The 16,369-nt window shown below is 39.6% G+C and overlaps 1 protein-coding gene across 2 annotated transcripts in view; it reads left to right on the forward strand.

Moving 5' to 3' along the window:
- Positions 1-612: 612 nt before the first annotated feature.
- Positions 613-16,369, forward strand: part of STK39 (serine/threonine kinase 39) — a 75,698-nt gene continuing 59,941 nt past the window's right edge. The window contains exon 1 of one of the 2 annotated variants that reach the window (XM_066553645.1): positions 613-709. Coding sequence is in view for 1 of the 2 variants with exons in the window: in XM_066553644.1 (XP_066409741.1) it covers positions 1,080-1,194 (115 nt within the window). In the remaining variant the exon portion in view is untranslated. Of the gene's footprint in view, positions 710-984; positions 1,195-16,369 lie in introns of those variants that run through there. The other variant, XM_066553644.1, reaches the window with a different exon arrangement.

Consider the following 16,369-nt stretch of genomic DNA (forward strand, 5'->3'; position numbering starts at 1 on the left):
TCATAGTTAAGTAAAATCCTGATGATATTGAACACTTGACACTACTAAGAGTGTAAAAGAAAAAATCCATACTATTATTAAGAGTAGAGTTTTGTTTAACCCCCGGTTGTTTTTTTTTAACCTTGCACTGTATAATGGGAAGCGCTAGAGATGTTTAAGCATGATTCTTATTTGTTTAAATCACTTGGTACTGGTTAGCCGAGGGGAGCATTTTCAACTGTCCTCAGTCCTTCTCGGTGTCATGAACTGAGGCAGTGTCTGCACTGAAGTGACACAGTGCAGCTGTCCTACTCATCCTGGAGAGGGCCACTTGTCATATGGTATTTGAACACTTTGCAGGACTGCAGCACGATCACCGATGAAAGAAAATGCTTTCTTCACGTTCCTCAAATTCGAATACAAGTCATCTTGAGCAGCAGCAGCAGCGCACTCAGCAGTGACACTTTTAGTGAGCTGTGCTCCAGAGCAGCCTGTGTGCTCATGCTATCGGCCTAACAGGTGCTTCAGCATCCGCCCCGCGCCGTGGCTTCCCTCCCTGCCTCCCTCCGGTGCTGCCCGGCCCTGGCGGGGTCCGGCACTCCGCCGGCAGGCCATGGCCTGCACACACTGCCCGCCGGCCTGGGCAGGACCTCGCGGTGCTTCCCGACGCACAGAGCATCCCAGCGAGCCGCAGGATGAGCGGGCGATGGCCGGAGCGGCAGGCAGGCAGGTGGGTGACGAGGTGCCGCGGCAGGCGGCGAGCCCCGGGGTGCGCGGGGCCGCTCCCGCGGGCCGCACCTGGGAGAGCGCCCGCGCTTGTCCCTGGGGCGGGGGCGCGTCAGGGGGCACCGCCTCACTCCGCCCGGGGCCCCGGCTCCGCGCTCGGCTCCGTCTCTCCGCAGCGGCGCTGGGCGAGCGGCCGGGGCCGGCGGCGACGCCCGCCTCTGCCTCCTCCCCCTCGGTGCCCTGCCTCCTCCCTCCGCCGGGCGGGCGGCCGGCTGCTCGGGCAGGGCGGGCGGGAGGCAGAGCGCGGCTGAAAGGTGTTGCTGGAGGGGAAGTTTGGAGAAGGTCGCCGGGTGCCTGGGCGCTCCGGCAGCATCATGGCGGAGCAGGGCGAGTCGCCGGTCCACGTCCAGCAGCCCCAGCCGGCGCCCGCCGCCCCGGCCGCCGGCTGGCCCATCTGCAGGGACGCCTACGAGCTGCAGGAGGTGATCGGTCAGTGGAGCGGGGGCGCGGCGGGGCGGAGGTGGGGAAGGAAGGCAGGGATGCCGCGGCCGGCTCCGGGCCTACCGGCGCTCGCTCTCCCGCAGGCAGGGCTCGCTCACTGCGGCGGACGCACCCGGCACTGCAGCGGCGGCTGCTGCAAACTTTATCCGCCCGGCAGCGGGCGGCCCCGGGGGGCGGCGGCTCCTGCCAGAACCCGCCGTGCCCCGCCCGGTGCGGCTCGGCGGAGGCGCCGCTGTCCTGCGGTGCATCGTCACTCCAGCCTTGACCTGCCGGTCTGCGCTGGGACCCCGGCAGCTCCGCAGATGCGCTCTGTGTGCTTGGTGTGTCTACGCTGTGTGTGTCCGTGGATGCGCACATGTGCGTGCATCCGCTTAGATTACTCTGCATTTTTCCGGTGCTTTCATGGGGGAGGTAAATCTCACCCGTAGATCTGCTGCTCACGTGACAACTCTCTCTTAATCAGTGTATATATATATATATACACGTATATACCTATTTAAAATATTTCCTCTTCTCCCTCACCGTTTCATCTTGTTCGCATCTCCTTATGCCCCTCGGCCCTATGTCTGCCAGTGCACATAAGGCCAGCGGGGGATTACAGCTTCGCTTTCACCCTAGTCAACCTGCTTTTGACCCGGTTTGCCATGTGAAGTTTAACCCGTCTGCTGGCCCCCTCCCAAGGAAGGGGGCTTTCTTGGTTCAGCACTTTTTTCACGTATGCAGCTAATGCAGATCAGATGTGTTCAGTCTCCATTCCCTTTATTTGGATAAGGTTATTTTGAATTTTACTTTGTGAAATGTTAACTGTTGTTGAAAGTATGTGCGATGGAAAGTTTTTCATCTCTTGCCCTAGATACTGCTTGTTGCTAAAGATCTACTTTGGGAAAAATAGCTTTTATTTGTATGTGACATTTTAAACTTCTAGCAAACACTGCAGATGACAAAGACTAGCTCTGATTGCTGTTTCTTACAAATAAGGCCACTTAAGTGAGAAATGTCCAGGTGACTTGCTGATGCTGTTGATCTCTTCACTATTACACTAATTGCTAATTGTTGTCGGGCTGATGAGCACCAGTACTTCATCATGTTATCAATCTGGAAGTTGTGTATATTCAGCTTTGTCATTAAGCTTTTTTATTTTCCACAGGCAGAAACAAAATAGTTGAGAAAAGTACTTCTTCCTTAAAATGGGATGGCTTTTTGTTGACCCAGGTGGTCCCTTTGTGTTTCTGTTTGTACTTCCAGGCTGTGAATAGGAACTGATGAGGGTTCAGGTCCCTGGAGGTGGCTGACTATGTTCAGTATTGAGCAGATGTTACCTATGGAGGCCCCCCCAAAAGTATGGGTTTACTGGACAGAGGATTGTCTTCCTCAATCTGGGGAATAGGTCAAAGTTAGCCAAGTGGAAGTGATTCTCCTAGCATACAGGTGTATCTCTGCTGAGGAGATCTCTCTTCTAAGGTGAAAAAGGCCTCAAAGGTGTTGGATTAATCCTTGTCTAGGGTGTAATATGGGTCATATGAGTTACTTAAATAGTAGTTGTTTTTTGTTACAGTACCTGTAGAATGCCTGTGTGAGAATTTTCTTTAAAACCTCCTTTCCACTTTATTCTTTCTGTTTACATATCAAAAGATACAAGCTTTTAAACTGTAATCCTAACAGCTAATATATATTTGTATACATCCATTGAATGAGTGGATGTTTGTTGGACTTGCAGACACTGATCTGTAGAAAAACTTCTTTGCTAGTTACCTATGAGTGCTCCTAAATATTGATGTTATTTAACTGAATACCTAGGGAGTAAATTAAGGTCAGGGTATATTGAATCAGATTCTTGGACACACTGAACTTGCCTGCTGTAATTTCACGAAGCTTAGGTGTATTCCATGACTTTGAAAGAAAGTTGCTGAGATTTATTTTGTACTACTTGACTAAAAAAATCTTGTCCTTAGACAAACATGTCTTTTCATTAACACCTTCTTAATTTACAGGAGACTCACTATGAGATTAAATTTAGTCTGGATATTATTAAAATAGTAAAAAGCCCTAACTGAACACACCCCACCCCACTTTCTAAAAAAAAAAAGCTCAGCCAAACCAAGGCCCCTGTAAATTCCATGTGTTTGACCACATGCTAACATAATTTTGGAGCTGTAGGATGAATATTGTTGGTTTTAATGAACACGGTAAGGGACTCTTAAAGAATATTTTTTTATATCTGAGGGAGGAGAGAATGACACAGTCTGAACTTAGCTCAGCAGCAACCCTTTGCATGTGCTATGCCAGGGTTAATTACGTTGTGAACAGGAGTAGTTACCTCTTGCTGAAACAGCTGATCACCTCTGGAAAGCACCACAGCTCTGAGGAGCTGTGTAGTGCCAGCTGAGTTCAGTTACAACAGCCCTTTCCCAGTTAAGTGAGAAAAAAATAACAATGCAGTGAAGCACCATTTTGGGCTTTGCAGGAGGAAAGATACACCATAATGGTTTATCACCATGCTTTCTGACAGAATAGACTTCATATTCTTTGGTAATTAAAGCAGAAATGCAGTAATAGCTGTTTTAGGAATTTTAAAAAGTTTTGGTGGGGATTATGAAATGAAAATAATTGTTAATCTTGTGGGCCATCTCCATCCCTTGGATTTAGCAGTTGGAGAAGTTCTATTCTTCTCTGTGAGAGCATAAACCCTTCTTATTGCTCATCTGTGTCTAGCCACATGCTATGTTGAAAACCAAGGCCCCATGATAGGGATTTCCAATGATAAAGCTATTTTTTTTCATTTCCTGTCTGTTGTATCCTTCAGGATGGCTGGGAGATTCAAGTGTCTGCTGAGGAGAAAATACTAGCTTTAAGGAGTGCTTCTTATGAGATGTTATTCCAAGTCTGCTTTATTTTTCAGGAGGCTGGCCAGTTCTCTGTAAACTCTTTGTGTGCAGTTTCATGATACATTTAATCTGCTCTAACAGGCAGCTGCTGAAAGGATCACATTGATCTGACAGCAAACTAGTTCTTCTGCCGGGTCAGTTTCCTGCAGGATCAGATTCCCTGTTTGACTTGCTGCATGGCTTTGTGATTGACAGGTTTGGTGCAAGGAAGAGGCTCTTCCAATTAATGCCTAGGTGCTTGTATTTTCTGGAGTGGGAGAAAAACACTGATGGCTCTCTGTGAACGTATAGCGTAAAGAGGAAACTTTTACATTAATTCAGATTAATATAGGCTGTCCATATATAAAAGCATGTTAGAAGGGGATTCCTAATTGTTAGGAAAGGAGGATCCAACCTTCTGGCAGTAGTTACACAGATAAGAACTGTAATTGCTATTAAGGTAGAGCCAGATTTAAATTAGTGAAGACCTGGGAGATCTCTAAGATTTAAATGCATTAAAATGCTCAGTGGATTTTAGTATGTGTAGAGGGGATTTTGTTGTTTTTTGTCTTTTTTTTTTTTAAGATGAATATGTCTTGGATTAAAAAAATGGCAGCTAATAAAAGCAGTACTGTGAGATGTGTTCTTAAGCAGTTTGGGTTTATAAACAAGTGTTCAGAATAAAATAACTGAAATTAGAATTTCTTTGAATTTGTCATGTACATATGAGGTTTTTTCCCTCAGAAGCAATATCAATATTCAAAGACAAAGCATTTAAATGGTAATCAACATTAACACTTTATTCGGTTTTCAGTTTTTTTAAAATAGTCTTTCAACCTTTCAAATTGTAATGAGCCCTACATCATGTGGATGAGACAGAGCAGCATAAAATATTGGTTGTTTTTTTTTTGTTTTATTTTGGGTGGTGGTTTTTTTATTTTATTTTTTTGTCTAGGTATGATCAAGTAGCTTTGACTTTATTTTGGAAAACTACTTTGGAGTTGATGCTTCTCTACCAGATGTAACTTATTGTCATCCTGGACTGATGGAAGGTGGCTTCTGTTATGGAGAAGCAGTGGATTATCTTGTGATTAGCTTGGGTACTAGTTTCCATTATAAAATTATATTTTTCTCTCCTGCTTCAACTGACTTGGAAAATTATTCCGGCTGGGAAACGACCAGAATTATATTGAAATAAAAGGTTACTTTTATGAAACGGATTATCTGTATTGGCTGCAAATCATTAAAAAGTTACCTTAGCTGAACTGCTGTGTTTGTCTATTTTTTTTTCTAACTTTGAGCTTAAAAATATCTTGTGGTTTCTTGCCTCATAGGGTGCAGTGTTGCTAAGTCAAGTGTGTTGGGATTTTGAGTAGAACAAGGTAGTATGTGAGCCTGTTCTGATTTTATGGTTCTTATAAGCAGCCTGAGAATCACTCTTGGTTAATAGCTCTGAGGTCTTTAGTGGTGCTTCCAGGGTATGTGGTTGACTTTTTTTCCTCCCCTGCTGCATGTGTTGCTAATGGCTCTTTGTAAGAGAACAGACTTTCCTATATTTGTTGCAATCAGAGATCTTTGACTATCAATGTTTATGAGCCTCAGGAACCCATGTTCATGTTGGCAGTGCTGTACACTGTTTTAAAAAGCCTCTACAGTTAAAGGTGAAATTTCTGTTCTTTTTCCTGTTAATCAGATGCTCATGTCTCATTCACATTTTCCAAAATTTCTTATCCCTGTGCTGAATCAGGATTTTTTTTAACATTTGAAGGTATTTCTTTTGCAGTAGTTTTTATATATGTGCTGTAAAGTAAATCACACTGTACTGAATGAAATACCACACTAACAACTAAAGCTATGGTAAAATTTTGTATTTGCTCTTGCAAAATCTCCATAATTCTTGCATGAGAGTCTGCATAATTTAATAAGCAACACTTAATGCTACCTAATGTCTTTTTACAAAAAGTTTTGGTAAAAAGAAAAGTGTCTGCCTTAATTCTGCTCCAAAGTAAATTCTATTCCTTAACAATAAATCTTAAAAGTTACTACAGCAGCTTAAGCATATTTTACATGCACATATTAAATGCAGCCTTTGTAATATTAATTTTAACTTAATACAATTTCAGCTTGGCAGGAAGAGTTTAATTTTGTAAATTAAATTTTACGTTTTGGGAAATAATTGGTTGAGATTTTCTGTCTGCTAATAACCATCTGTAGAAACTGTGGAAATATTAAATCCCCATTTACTATTTTAATAAGGAGTGGCTTTTAATTCATTTGCCAGCATAAAGGTGGTCATGGTACAATTGAAAAACACCTTGTGGAACATTCACAGTACTGTGCTGCTAATGAGGCTTGCAGAGCTTGAAGTTGTTAATTATTTGCTTTGTCTCCACATGGTAGTGTTGGGGAAGGGACTTGTCTTGATGCTTTTTTTTTAATGGAAGTGTGTTAGAAATACCCTGATTGGAGACATGGTTGTACATAGCTGTAGTTTTTATTGGTTCAATCAAAGTAAAACTTTAATTGATTCAATGTTCAAACTTTTTTTTATAATCTAGTGAATTTTAAAACTAAATTAATGTAAATTATAAAAAAGAAAAAAAAAAAGAGCTTCCTTTGGGTTTCTTCTGTTTGTAAGTAATGAGGATATTAAGCTTGTTTTAAAGTTACCTTGTTTACTGTAATATATATATCAACACATCAGGCAGTTGGCTGGTGCTGTGTAATGATAATTTAGAGAAAATATGCTTTCCTGCTCTTCTGATCTGCCTACTTCCCTATTGGTTGCTCTCTTCTCCCTATGCTTTTTCTTTCCCTTCCATCCAAGTTCTACTTACAGTTAAGGCCCAATACCTGCCAAGTCCTGGCTCTGCAGGATTTGCTTGAGTGTTAGAAGAGGAGCACTCTACTGCTGAGCATGTAGAAATTTGGAGGGATTACGTGATTTTGCCCCTTGCTAAGTGTTAGAACAGCAAGGCTTTGCATCTTCAGAGTAGAGCTACTTCTTGTAACCAGCACTGTGCTTTGATGGCAGGGGCCAAGTTCAGACTTGGCAAAGCTATTTTAGATTGGGTCAGATGTTGTTCTGAAACAACTTAAGAACTGCTTTACTTTTTTTTTTTTTCTTTTAGTCAAGAATCACTTTCTCTTAGGTCCTAGACCAGTTGTTTTTTTTTTTTTTTCCCAGAATCTGTTTGTCAAATGGAGCTTCTCTTTGTTAACTGGAAACAAAACCACATCTGTTCTGATTGGCTTGAAGGGAAAACACAGTGAGCTCTCCATGCAAAGGAGATCTGGGTGGCTCGTATAGTGGCTACTTGTCTAGGTCATATTTAATTCTTGTGTGCACTGCTTTGGTTCTCTTTCTCTTTGTCCATTTGACCTTCCAAAATAAATTGGAACTTTAAGGCAGCAGTTGATAGAGGCTTTTTAGAGGCTTTTTTTTTTTGCTTTCAGTAATAATAGCAATTCTTGATGTTTAAAGAATAGACCCTAAAAATCAAATTACGTTAGCTACTCTTGTTAACTCCTTGGGTTTGCTGGAGTCACTGGGATACTGCTGAGCAGAGGAGTACCTTGTAGTACTTGTAGCACTTAGAAAACAAATATGTCACTAGGACATTTTCTGGTGCCCAAAATTAAAAGTGAATTTCCCCTCATCCCCAAAAAAATCATACTTAGTATATGTTGATATTTCTTACCTTGTGTAAATAAAGAATGAGCTGTGTTGAGTGAGTGGATTTTTCTGCATTTCTGCCTTCTACAGCACAGCCCTTCCAGTGGGATAAAATCCTTACAGCTCCACTAGATTTGACTGTTTCTTGCTAAGTTTGAAGGTCTTAGGATGTGCACAAGTGTTGTGTGGTTGAAGCTTGTGAGTTTAAGAACATTATCATGCAGCAGAAATGTAAGAACATTATCAGGCAGAATGAGGTGAGACTGGTATGGTATAAAAGTCTTGAGGAAGAATTCTCTCTAAAATGTTACTTTTTCCTTATAAGTGAAACTTCAGTATGATAAATTAGCTGTCTCCATTAATCCTTTATCTTTACAAATAACAATTTCTGAATTATTTTATTAGCCTAATTATTCCTGTGAATGTCTAAATGCCTCTGAGGTATTTTGATTGTAAGTTAAATATAGATGAAACTTGAGAGTGTCCTATAGGCTGATGTAACATAATCATTACATAGCTTTTGAGCTATGCTTCTGCACTTAGAAAAATTAGAATTGGAAGCAGACTGAAAATTTGGAGCTTTTTTGTGTTCCTAATCATCCTTTCAGAAGAATTGTCTGCTTAAAGGTCTTGAAAGTCAAATCCATATTGAATGTCTATGTGCCAAGTATACTTGGTTCAGGGTAGTGGTACAAAAATAGTTAATTTAACTGACCAGGAAAATACTGTGTTTGTTAATTGTGGTTTCTGTCTTTTAGGAGTAATATGAACAAGAGCATAAACTTAAGCTATTGCTTTAGACTTCTGAGAAGTAACATTTTGGACTCAGAAGCATGGCCATGTAATTATAAAGTTGCTTTTTCCTTCTCACTTTCTTGCTTTGAAGACGTTTTATTACAGGCACTGAATTTAAGCTTATAATTTATTCCTCTTAGTGTCTTGTGCTTCCAGACTCTAAGCCACTTCAGACTAATAATAGGAACCTCATTAGAATTGGATTAGAATTGCCTAATGAAAACTTAATGATATGATAGTATTCATATTGCTCCAACTCTGCCATTGTTTCATGAGAAGCAATATATGGGAAATAGGTAAGTTTTCTGCTTGTAATGTGTGGTCACAGTAGACTCAAATTCTAGGAGGCACATTTTGTTGGCGTGAACTAGCTGAAGATTTGTAGCTCAACACTGCTGGATTAATTCAAGATCTTTATGACACTACAGTAGCAATAATGCCTTTGTTTTGGTGGATTGCTGTTTTTCATTCTCGGAAGAGAATGATGCACTATGTGGTGACATCCGGAATACTTGGAAAATACTGCATTCATCATATTAGAATTGTTCCAAGTGTTTACTTTCAAACCAAATGAGAAACAATAAAATATGCTGACTAAATCAACACCACAATTTGTTTATAGTGCTACTTCAGAAATGAATAGTAGTTCTTTTTTAACAGCTTCTTTCTAGGCAGGAGATCTGACTCAGCATAGCAAATCTTCAATTTGTTCTATTTTTATAAGGGGATTCTGTGGAGTTCTGATGGTACCCTGGTAAGGTAACTTTTGGTTCCACAGTGAATACCAGATACCAGGTTCTCACATAGTTATACAGAGACATTTTCAGCATGGGTTTTGCCTCCCAGATTTTTAGAGTTGTATGCATATTGAATAATGGTTTCTATATTGATGATGAAACAACAGGGAGAATGAAATGATCAGAATCCATGCTCTTTTCAAGTGAGGATGAATGGATAATAACATGGCAGATTAAAATCCATAAATTCTTAATCAAGTTGCATCCTTCACTCTTTTTCATGCTTTTTGTTGGAAAAATGCAGAATGAATATGGATTTGTTGGATACATTAATGTGGAGTACTGTACATCCACATTTGTCCTTATCCCATGGCAGCCCCAGCATAGTATCATAGAATTTTTAATACAACTTAGCTTACTGTTTCCAATGACTGGAACCCTCTGCAGATCAGGTCAAAACCCAATGCATTGTCTGAAGTGTCAATATAACAATCATAATCTGGACTGGAAGATGATATGGAAGATATGAGTCAGTCCTCAGAGGTAGCAGATGATGATGAAAGCATCTCTGGCCACAAGTGTCTCAGTGTCCACCAGCAGCTTGAGACCAAGTTCCTTACTCAGGACTTGTAAGTGCTTGATGTTACAGGCAGTTGTAGTATTCCCTATGCTGTTGTACTTCCCAGTGATGGGTTCATCGCCAGCACTGGGATCTGGGATGTTCAGTGCTGTACAAGAGGGAGTGATCACCATGATTCCCAGGAATCTTGAAGCTGGGAGGGAGGGTGTAGTGGGATGAGACTGCAGGAGGGGAAGGAGAAATCTATTTGATTTGTCTACTTGGTTGACAGGACCTTCAGTGCCTGAGAATAAGGGGGAAAGGAATGAATACATCACTCATTCAGTCACAGGGAATTCCTGCTTGCCTTATCAAGTGGTGTTAGTTATGCCACTTGCTTTACAAGGGGTCAGGAGCAGGGCCTGTGGGTCACACCAGTTTTATCCTGACATTTCCACAAGGCAAATTCCAGTTCTGATAACTCTGACGTCTCAAACAGTGAGATTGTGGATTTTTTAATGTAGACATTTCTCACCTATAAATAAAACTTCTTAAGAAGATAATTGAGATGTGGAGCAGAGCAAAAGGAATTTCATCTTGAGTAATGTTTATAATAGGGGGTTTCCCTAGACAGTTTCCTTTCAACTTTTAGATGACTCACCTATTTTAAAGGACGAGTCAGGGAGAAAATAACACCTACTGAAAGTGAACTGCTTTTGTTTAGGTTTTCCTTACCAGCTGTTATGCTGACATTTCCATGAAAGGTTTACTTGAATGCCCCAAACATAGTTAATGGTCATCCTTGGACTTTTCAGTCTAATCTTAGTGTGTTGATGGCAATCTTAGTGTGTTGTATCAAGCTGACAAGTGCTGAGCTCTGTATGGCTCTAGGCAGAAGTGTCCTTAACAAGAAAGTGTCTGAAAGCAAAAAGCCATCACTTAGGCTGATACTACATTTTAAAGCTGAACACAGTCACTATTAAAAAAACTTATGTCAGATCTAAATATATCTGGTTTCACTTTCTAGCTACAGATTTCTTAAATACCTTTGTCAGTGACAGTAGAACACTTAAAATTCTTTTACCCATGGCTGGTGTTGATAGCTGATTATTCTTCAGATAAGAAAGATGTTTCAGAAGAAATCCTGCAATATAGTGTGTCTGAGCTCTCTAATGGAGGGAAGTAAGATTTGTATTTTCCAGATCATTGGTAGAGCTTCTCAACTTTCTTGTACAGTTCCAATTTGTCATATTTCCTGAATAATTAGTTTGTGATTGACATGGATTTGCTGTACTCTGATGCTAGTACCCTGTGTGTTCAAGAAAATAGTTCTATTTCATGTGCTTTTGGCAGAAAATTTTATTCTGTTCTAAAGATTTGACATGGAGCTATATCACAGTAAACCTTAAAATATTTCCTGTAATTTATCTAGGCAAAACATCTATTATAACCAGTTATTTTACTATTTTAGTGGGATAATAAAGAGAATATCTCAGAAAGCTAGGTAATTTCCTCCTGTGGCTGTTTTTCATGCATGTGGGGGTTTATTGCTGTTTGTGAATTCCCCTGCCTTTTTCCTTCTGAATGGAGAATATGATATCTGGTTAATGCTGAAGCTTGCTTTATCTTAGCTTTAGCACAGGTTGTCTTAACACTTGCATAGAACTTTTCTATGATGCATAATCATTTTGACATCAACATTTAGGCTATTTATGACTTCTCTACAATCACTGAAATATCTGTATAGCATATTTGGAAAGGTTTTTCTGGATTGTTTACACAATGGGCTTTTAAAAAGTAGTATGGGATCTCAGCTAGATCTCTGATTTTGTGTAAGCTAATTTCCCACAAAAAGGTAAGTACAACAATTGAGTAACCCAGTGGTTCTTTAGCCATAATAGCAATGTTTTTAAATGTCCAACTGCAAAACAAATTCATTGAGGAATTAAAGAGATCAATCTTTGAATGTCAAAAATGCAGAAGTAGCAGTTCTAGGTGTGGGCATTGATTTCATGTAACACTTAGTGTATTTAACTGAATTATATCATAACTACTAAGATAAGCAAAGTAGTATCCAAGTGAGGTATAAGGAGAGAGATTTGATCCTAGCATGAATTCAGAACACAAAGTGGGCAGGAATTGTTAGGGCGGGAATGATTATTGTGAGCTTCTTAAAAACTCAAGTATTTGTCATGTGAAGATGTAAAGGGAAATAATGGCTCGTTTTCTGTGAAGAAGCTAAGTTTACAAAAGATTTAGAGTTCAGTATGGAGGTGTAAATGAGCTTTACCTGGCTGATTTATAACTTATTTTAATCAGTGGAAGTAATATGAAAGAAAGTGAGTAATACTGAAAGTTGTCTAAAGTATTGTGGGGTAAAATGTAGCAACCGAAAGGAGTTAAATATTCTTTGTTCTCTGTTTATTAACCAAAAGTATTGCTTTGCCACCAACAGAATTAATTCTTTCCAAATTGAAGAGACCAGCGAGGTTCAGCCCAGGGCTGCTATGGAATATTTTGAAGGGCTGATTGGTTCATAAGACATTTAGCAATGCTGGAAATATGCTGCACAATATTGTGTGCAACATACAGCACATACAACATACCTTTCCAAGCTTATATATAAGTACAGGTACTTTGTATATTACATTAAAAACTCCACATGTATTCACAAGTAGAAACCTAATCTAGATTTGTGCACAAATGCATTCTGCTCCATGCAAAAGGAATCCTGCAGTTACCCAGTATAGGAGTTACATTTAAGTATTACCTAGGGGGGTTCTTCTTCAAAACTAGGATGTCATGGGAGATTAAGTATTATTAGGAGGTTTCTGTAGGTTGGGGGAGCAGAAGTGTACAAAAATGCAGGTGGCATAGGTTGGTACTGTATAGATTCTGAGATAAGATATTTAGTCTTCTCCAATTGCAACTGTTCTCTAGCCCTTCAGATACCTAGTTAACAAGAAAACTTACCATTCTCAACAAGTTTCATCCTCCTCTTCTGAAATTAGAACCAGTGTAGTATTGGGGAAGGTCTCTTTTGTTAGTGACCTAAACTGCAGAGATCTTTAAAAGAGGTTTGTGCTGAAATACTATAGAGACTAACACTGAGCCACTAAAAGAGAAACTGGATGAATCATTATGGGCTAATGGGCTTTTGTTTTTAAGGAGAAGAACAAAATTGAAAAGAAATGTTTGTGGTCTATTTGAATACAGTTACTGTGCCATGATAAGTGGAAAGTATCAGACCTTTAGCAATAATGGAATAAATGAAGTGTCACATCCTTGTATGAAGGATGTGGGCATGTACAATATGCCAGTGATATGGTCCAACCATCTCACCCCACTGTATTTTTGAGACTTGACTAGTGGAGAGCAGTTAAAACTAAAAGGTTAATGTCAAGTATCCTTCTCTTTGTCAAGTCAGGATCTGCAAGGGTTAAATTCATGTTTTAAAAACAAGGAGAGAGGAAAAAAAACCTTTCTGTCAAATTTAGAACAACTGGAAGGAACTTGTTCGGGTAAGCTTCAATCCCAGATGACTATTTGTGGAGTTTTTATATGCTCTCTGTGAAGTATGTGCAAAGTGGAATGCAGAAAACTGCTTTTAGGTTACATCCTTTCAGAAGAGGTGCAGTGTGGCCATATGAAGTAGCTCTTGTGAAGGTTTCTATTGTGTGAACCCAGATGGTTAAAAGCAATTCTAATGGCCCTGTTGCAGTGAGGATGGGACTGGTAGGGAGTGCGTGGCCTGTAGCATGAAGGGACAGGTTGGCTGTGAGGGCATGCTCACACTAGAGAGGATGGCAGCAAAAACATCAGGGCAAGATGAAACTCTGACCTGTTGTCTGTTGTGAAATGGGAGTAGTAGGCATCTTGATGTGGTCTGAAATTGCATTGTTTCACTGCTAACTTTTGAAATTGGCAAAGAGAACATGTCTGTAGCAGAATGACTTTTCCAGCAGTGGAAAAACCCATTGTTCTTACAAAGCTGTTTTTTTTTTTTTAGTATTACCATGGGTAATTGTTTTGTTCTGCAGGAGACAACTGGCTGTAAAGGCTTCATGGTTTTATGCAACCTGAGATTTCATTACACTATGTCAGTTTGCTAAACAGAGACTGGGTGTTAAACCAGTCTGTTTTGGCTATGTTGTAGTTAGTATTCTCTGCTTTGAGGGTTTTGGAAGACTTGCAAGGCTCAATATCTGAAGAAGCCCTACCTTCTGACAAGGAATAGTTGACTGTAATCTATTCTATGCAATCATTTTCTGTGATCCTAATTTGTTATGCTAAATGGTTGCTTGTGACAATTTAGTTTCACTGTATGATGATAGGTTCATTAGTTCTGCATTGTTACCTTTCAACTGAAATGCTTATTTAGGTAGTCTGGTCTCTAATAGCTGCTCCTATGGAACACTTCACACTTCTCCTTGTTTAGTAGGGGAGACAAAAGGACTCTTTTGACCAGATGTGAAAGCTGCAGGTTTTCCTTATCTCTATCCCTGATTGTTCACTTTGTGAGCCAGAGAAAGAGAGAACATCTTTAGGAGGAGGGAGGCATATAGCTACTCAGTGTCTGGCTCCTGCTTCAGTGTGTGAAACTGCTTTTTCAAGCAGGTTTGATATGTACATAAGTCAAACCGAGAAGACTGCATAACTTGACTTTACTCTCAAACTAGTGTATTGTGTAGAGAATTAGAAAAGCTGGAGAAAGAAGAAACTTGGTATATTGGCTTTACTCTAAACCTAAAAAGCTTTTTGCATTGCCAGCACATCTTAGTCATGTGGTGAAGAACATCCCATTGTAAGTCACCTTTGTCTGAGAAGAAAACACAGAAAAGTATACTTTTTTTGGTAGTTTATTTTTCCAAAGTGTTTTGAAGTGTTACTTGCTGTCATTTAACTTGACGAAAAGTCAAGCTTTTATCATGGCATTGGGTGAATAAATTCTCTGTATGCTTATTCTGTTTGTCTTTTTAGAGGCTTTTGTATACAAATCTATGTTAAAAGCAAAGATCTTGGTTGTTTTCTACAAGTAGATAAAACTAAAGGCATAGATGAAAAAGATACATAAGGAAAATCTTGGGTTTTTTTTTCCTGTGTTCTTAATAGCTAAAAATACTTTCTCCTCTTTCAATGTATATTTGTGTTGTCAGAGTAATGAGAGGATTTGTGTCTTGATGTCTACTGCAAGACAAATTTATTAAAGTGATGTATATGAGTCTTACCTTAGCTGAATTGTGCTGACTTGGTGGTTTCTTCCTTGGGATGTCTTATTTAATTTTTAAAATCTCTTAATTCTTTTATTACCTACATTATTGGAATTTTTAAAGGCTTTATTCTGTAAGCAGACAGAACAGGACATGTCAATATTTGTCTGTGACCACATCCTGCAGAAACATGACTAGTTAGTCCTGTTGAGAGATTTTTTAAAGAGACTTTTTTTTAAAGATGAGCTCAGAATTTTGACACAAAATTGAAATGCAGTTAAAAAGTTTTGTGATTTTAGTGAAAACATCATGTGAACCAACAATACATGAAAATAACTAAGCAAATAGCATTTAAAACATGTACAATAACTTTCAGTCATGAGGTATTGTTGGTGCTGTTTTCAGATGTGCAGAGGGAAAAGCTCTCAATTGTTCTTAAGTCGGCTGGTAACTGAATCCATGTTTGTAGAGCTTGACAACAAAAGGCTTTTTGTTCACAATTTGTATTCATCTAGGACATGCCAAATAAATAGAATATAGTTTATAAGCAGGCCAATATAACATGTTGCTCAAATGACTTACCAGAAATCCATAATTTATATTGAAATATTTAGAATTACGGGTAGAAACTTGTTGGGAGCTTTTAGATTTCTGCATGCATGAGCACAATGTAATTATTTGAGGAAGAACACATTGTTATATTTGATGTGGCGACAAGATGTGCAACTTGAGCAAAACTCCTTCTGAATATTACTGGCAATCATTTCATTAATTTAGTGAGACAATACTGACTGGGTCAATGCCAGCGGGTGCCTGATAAAAGAAGCAACAATGCCTTTTACTCCTGTGGTTCACTAATAAAGCATTCTAGAGAAAATCATTCTATTTCTTCCCCCATGTTTGTTCAATTCCCCTGGGCTTTGTTATCAGCATAGTTGTGTGGCCATATGTGATTTGCATGCCAAGTAAACATGAGTGACTTTCTCTGCTGGGCCATTCAGTAATGTGCATCTTGTCACTGTTGGTGTGGTACTTGTGCCTCCTGTGCTCTTCACAAGGATCAGCATGCTCCTTGTAGGATGTTACTTCAGTCGTGATGAATGAGCATGAACACTGGTGGAACTGTAGAAGATTTGGCATGTACAGTTTACTGGGTTTTTTTTCTGTTCATTGGATAGGGGAGCAAAAAAACCTGGTTAAATAGGGACTGGCTTAAAAGTACAGAAAAAAAAAGAACAGTTGATAAAGCATAGTACCCACCCCTCCACGTATCAACTGTGCAGGTCATGTTCTTGATTAAAACAGTTGTATCCAAAGACAGA

The sequence above is a fragment of the Molothrus aeneus genome, chromosome 7 (assembly GCF_037042795.1).
Source record: "Molothrus aeneus isolate 106 chromosome 7, BPBGC_Maene_1.0, whole genome shotgun sequence".
Classification (NCBI taxonomy): domain Eukaryota; kingdom Metazoa; phylum Chordata; class Aves; order Passeriformes; family Icteridae; genus Molothrus; species Molothrus aeneus.